Raw genomic sequence first — 5,728 nt, forward strand, 5'->3', positions numbered from 1 at the left:
GCAAATATCTTCCTGCTTGACAACATAGCATTGTGCTCACAGTGCAAACAAGTTATGACCCCAAGTTATGAGTCTTGCTGACAAAATTAGCTGACAAAATTACACAGTGCAACAAAACAACAAGAGGACAAAATTCAAACACAATTCTTTCGGCTTGAAGGTCTGCGAAACAAGTTCTCGATTAACCAAATCCCTTTGCTGGCTGTGCCAGAAGTCATTTCTGTCCTTGTTGTTTTGAGGTATTGATAGAGAGACGTCGCTGTAAAAACAATAAACTGGTTTTATATATATATATATATATAAAGCAGAACAAACAGGTGGTCTCATTTCCTCACTTTCAAAAATCAAGTCAGAGTTTAGGATGTGACTGGAGAGTTTGTACTCCACATTGTTTTCTGAAAGATTTTAATAAGGACTCACTCGCAAGATTAACTCCTTGAACATTTTTCTCCCCAATTGTATCTGGACAGGTGGCACAGTGGTGCAGCGGTTAGCGCGGTCGCCTCACAGGAACAAGGTGCTGGGTTCGAGCCCCGGGGTAGTCCAACCTTGGGGGTCGTCCCGGGTCGTTCTCTGTGTGGAGTGTGCATGTTCTCCCCGTGTCTGCGTGGGTTTCCTCCGGGGGCTCCGGTTTCCTCCCACGGTCCAGACACATGTAGGTCAGGTGATTTGGCTGTATTTGATTGTCCTTAGGTGTGTGTGTGTGTGTGTGTGGGGGGGCCCTGTGATGGCCTGGCGGCCTGTCCAGGGTGCCTCCCTGCCTGCCGCCCAGTGACTGCTGGGATAGGCTGCAGCATCCCCGCCACCCTGAGAGCAGGATAAGCGGTTCAGATAACGAATGAATGATGAATGAATGAATGTATCCGGCCAATCACCCCACTCTTCCGAGCCGTCCCGGTCGCCGCTCCGCCCCCTCTGCCGATCCGGGGAGGGCTGCACACCACCACACGCCTCCTCCGATACATGTGGAGTCGCCAGCCGCCAGCGAGGGGTCTCACATGGGGGACGTAGCGCGTGGGAGGATCGCGCTATTCCCCCCCAGTTACCCCTCCTCCCTGAGCAGGCGCCCCAACCGACCAGAGGAGGCGCTAGTGCGGCGACCAAGACACATACCCACATCCGCCTTCCCACCTGCAGACACGTCCGGTTGTGTCTGTAGGGACGCCCGGCAACACAGGGATTTGGACTGGGATCCCCGTGTTGGTAGGCAATACACTGCCACGCCACCTGGACATCCTCTCTCGAACATTCTGAATATATGAGACATGACTCGGTGACCCCCAAGCCAAGCTCAGTTTGTACTTTGCAACCAGTGAGCTTATGGTTAACCCTATTGTCTACCTCCAATAAGGTCGTATTGACTTACAGTAGTCACAGTGGCAGCGAGAGGCCGTTACCCGTTTGCTCTCGTGCCCTGTGCTTAGTGCATTTCAAGTAATGGACTGTTGTGCCATGTGTTTACGGCAAGTAAAGCTCTTACTAGGTGCAGCATCATTCGGCTCACTCTTGCCCTCCTATTCATCAAAATGTCCCCAACTGCCGAAGCTGCCCGCCACCGACCATGTACAAAGCCCCATTCACACATAAAACCTGTATTGGATATGACACAAGTCACTTAACGCAGGGTCGATCCGCGTTTCGTCATCCATACACGATCACAGGCCGTGGGTCATTCGAATACGACCCTGGGTAAATACCAGCTCGTCCTGGGTCTGCAGCTTCAATTCTGTACCGTTTACAGTGGAGAGTCGACACGGCACGTGGTGCGGACGAGCTGGCGTTCGGTCAGGTGGTCCTCTATATCACAGCAGTCTTTATTCAGCCACCTTATGACGCCTCGTGGCAGCGTGCCAGCTCGTCTGAACCTTTGCATCACGAGATGCTGATGTCCTCCGCACGTCCGATGGTAACCGGTGAGGTTCTCCTGATGGTAATCCATGTTTTCCGTTGCATTCCAAAAAAAAATCCAGGCAGTTTTGGACCTGTGCAAAATCCCGGGGTGTCGTGGAACCCGGTAGGAAAGATCCATGCCGACTCGTTCCCACTGACTTGGGCGCGAGGCGGGTACAAGATAGCTGTCCAGCTTTTAAGGGTAGCTCCAGCGGGTCGTGTTCTTGGCAGCCGTTGGTACCGCAGCCGTGGTTCAGCTCAACGTCGTCGGGGTCACCTCGGTTTTCAGCGAAGGATGAAAACTCGTACGCCTCCTCTCGGGCCAGGTAGTAGATATGCTCTGACACAACAGCCATCAGGACAACTGTTCGTGTGTGTGTGTGTGTGTGTGTGTGTGTGTGTGTGTGTGTGTGTGTGTGTGTGTGTGTGTGTGTTTGTGTGTGTGTGCGTTGTGTGTGTTGTGTGTCTCTCAAGAGTTTTACTGAGTGGAGCCATCTTCCATTACAAGTACAATTTTCCCCGACTCCACATCCTCCGTCTCTGGAACATAAAGATGCTCTATTGGACTCTGTGGAAACAGAACATTAGAGAACATTAGAGACAGGGTGTGTGTACATTTACTGCACATTTAGGACGCAAGGGACATCTAGGGAAGTGAGTGATAGAGTACAGTAGAGTATCACAGTACGAACATACATTCATATCTATACACATCTCATATCTCGCTCTGTCTCCACACACACACACACACACACACACACATATATATATATATATAAATAATCCAGTGGGTCCAGTAAATTCTTTATGAGACGGTGCAAGCCTGTTTCCTGCCATAAGCAATCATCAGCTGTCGATAAAGCGACTCGAGGGAGGACATACCATCTACCGCCCCGTCACGCACATCACGTGCACGACGTCCAATGGGGAAGGGAGAGGTGCAACATTCAGAGATTCAAAAACACGTGATCGCTAACGGTCCAATGGGGTGGGGGGGTAGTTGTCTATTGTCATGATTTATTTATATTTACAAAATAGGAGCTTGTATCTATGTGTCCAAGTCATTCCTGTTATTCGGTGTGGACATGTCTGGTCTGCAGATGATAAGATATTTATTGCACATTTCCCTGCTGGGTGAAGATGCTTTGTTCTTTGAGAGGATTTTCCAGCTGGTTGAATAATTAACGTCTCTGCCTGCCAACGACCAAATATAAGGGCTTCAAGATGTGACGGTCTTTAAACGGTGGTTTCTAAAGCTACACGTGTGAGCGTTCGACCTCTTGTCGAATGTCCCCTCTGTGAATGTCCCAGGCCCTGTACAGGACCTGGAACATCGATGTTGGACTCTACAGGGGTGACGGGCTAGCAACTTGTAGCAAAACACCGGGAGAGGTCGAGCAAATTTAAGAAAACAATCTGCAAAATATTCCCAAACAGTGGGCTGAAAAATCACCACTGGAGCAAACAAAAAAACCAAATGGACTTTCTGGACATCTGAGTGGACCTTAGGGACGGCACGTACAAGCCGTACATGCAGCCCAACAACACGCCGCAGTATGTCCACAGAGACAGCAACCACCCACCCGCCATCTTGAAGAACATCCCAGAAAGCATTGATAGAAGACTCTCAAGATTGTCACCTAGTGAGTCCATCTTCAGCGACGCTGCGCCCCCATACCAAGACGCATTGCAGAAGAGCGGCTTCAATTTTAAGCTCAAGTACAACCCACCATTACACACTGACTGCCGGCAAACCACCACCGGGTACAACCCCCCCCCTACAGTGACACCATGGCCACAAACAGGGAGACGTTCAATAAGGACGCCATCGACATTAGTTACAGCTGCATGCCGAACATTCAACACAACGTATCGCCCCACGACACAAGAATCATCAACAAACCAATGACACCTTCGCCACAACCGCCACAAGCCACGGTGACGAGAGAGGACAACGGCAAAACAGAGACAAGCGTCGGCCTGACAGCATTTAGAGGCCGGGGCGCTGTTGAAATGGGGTACACCAGAAATATAACAAGGTACTTTATGTGAGTTATATATTGGGGCGGTGTTGGGGCACAGTTGGGAGGACAGGTAGTTAAAAAAACAAACAAATTTAAAATAGCATTTTTTTTTTAAAAAAAAAGCATATTTTAAAAAAATTCATAAATATCACGTGTATCATCTAATGGGGGGGGGAGAATAATAAAGACATTTTACTTGTAATTACAAAGGAGATATTGTTTTCGGTGTCTACAGTTGGTGGCCAATTCGTTTCTATTATCCAAGGTGGACATATCAGGTCTGCGAATAATAATAAAATACTTTTCTGCCAAGCACAGGTCGCATCTTTTACCCTTAACTGAATATGTATTGCTCTTTGCAAGCATCTTCCATGAGACGGACTAACTGATACTCTTGTCTACCATTGACCAAATGTGGCGGCTTGAGGCCGCCGCATTTCTTGCATGCTCATTTCTGAAGCTGCTCATATGGGCGTTAAACCCCATTTTAAAAGGGCCCTCTGTTAATCCCGCGTAAGTGTCCACATTGCAGTTGTCTTCTCCTGTCACCGGTGCCTGGCAGATGACTCCCTCTGTCTGGCATTGTCCTTTTAGACCAGTGGTTCTCAACCTTTTTGGGGTCCTGGACCCCCTGCGTATTTTTGATCTACCCTGAGGACCCCTCCACCTGATTTTGGGGGAGGAGGGTTGCAATTTGATAGAAACAGTAGAAACTGCATTTTAAATTGCATTACAGCATTTATTCACTCTTTGGGGCAAAAATAAGAGCTTTCAGTTGTAACTTAGATATAGTTAACAAAACAGAATTCTTATGCAGTAACTTTTAACAATGCAAACGGGAGCGAGATCTCTTATTAAAATACAATAAATTACACTTGTGAAACAGATGTGATTAGAGAAAAAAGTCCTGTTACCCTTTATAGTTTAGGTAGATAAAGGTCTCAGTCACATTTGAGTAAAATAATCCTATTTCTATAAATGTCACAGGATCTTTTTTTTAAAGATATTTTATTTTCACGGACCCCTTGCAGTTACACCACGGCCCACTAGGGGTCCGCGGACCCCCGGTTGAGAAACACTGTTCTAGAGGACACGACGTCTTAACACGGCATTTGCAGCTGGAGGTGCTTGGTTGCGGGGAGGGGGTCTGTGCCTTGGCCGTGACGCTTGTGTTGTGGGATGAAATAACCTGCTGAACATCTGGCCTGCAGCTGTAGCTCATTTTGACTGTGTTCCCTGTTGAACATTTTCCTCAATTGGTGGTGTGGGGTAAAGCACTCATCCAGAAGTTTGAAAAATTATTTTCCAATATTAGAGGCCACACGGTGGCGCTGTAGGTGGATTATACCAGCCGATGCTCCGCCTTCTGCTGCGGTTTTTTGTTGTTGTTGTTGTTGCTGGCTGTCACTAATTGGTGGTGGACTGTACTTAAGTCTGAAATAATTTCCACATGTTTGTAAGGCTTCTTGGTACGGGGCGGGGGGGGGGGGCTGCTTCGTTAAAGATGGCCTCGCTGGATGATAAACATGAGAGTCTTTTGTTTATGCTCACTGGGATATTTTTCAAAATGGAGGGCGGATGATTGCGTTCTCTGTGGATGTATTGTAGTGTATTGCTGGGCTTCATGTATGGCCTGTGTGTACTACTTCTAAGACCTGGAGAGATGTGGAGGAAGTCAATCCGGTTTTCGTTGGCCTCAACTGAAATTTTTAGTCCATTGTTTGCAAATACACTGCAGCCCGTCGTCTCTATATAGCCCCACGTTGATGTCCAGGACCTGTAGTTGGGACAACGAGTACAAGCCCGCCAGCTCA

At 48.1% G+C, this 5,728-nt stretch overlaps 1 protein-coding gene across 3 annotated transcripts in view; it reads right to left on the bottom strand.

Annotated features, from left to right (window-relative positions):
- Positions 1-288: 288 nt before the first annotated feature.
- Positions 289-5,728, bottom strand: part of LOC130130566 (uncharacterized) — a 28,404-nt gene continuing 22,964 nt past the window's right edge. The window contains exons 10-11 of one of the 3 annotated variants that reach the window (XM_056300280.1): positions 2,326-2,458; positions 289-2,287 (exon numbers count right to left, since the gene is read on the bottom strand). In XM_056300280.1, coding sequence (XP_056156255.1) covers positions 2,369-2,458 — 90 coding nt within the window. In that variant the 3' untranslated portion in view covers positions 289-2,287; positions 2,326-2,368. Of the gene's footprint in view, positions 2,459-5,728 lie in introns of all 3 variants that reach the window. The other 2 variants (XM_056300279.1, XM_056300281.1) reach the window with 2 other exon arrangements.

This window comes from Lampris incognitus, chromosome 20, assembly GCF_029633865.1.
Source record: "Lampris incognitus isolate fLamInc1 chromosome 20, fLamInc1.hap2, whole genome shotgun sequence".
In the NCBI taxonomy this organism is placed as follows: domain Eukaryota; kingdom Metazoa; phylum Chordata; class Actinopteri; order Lampriformes; family Lampridae; genus Lampris; species Lampris incognitus.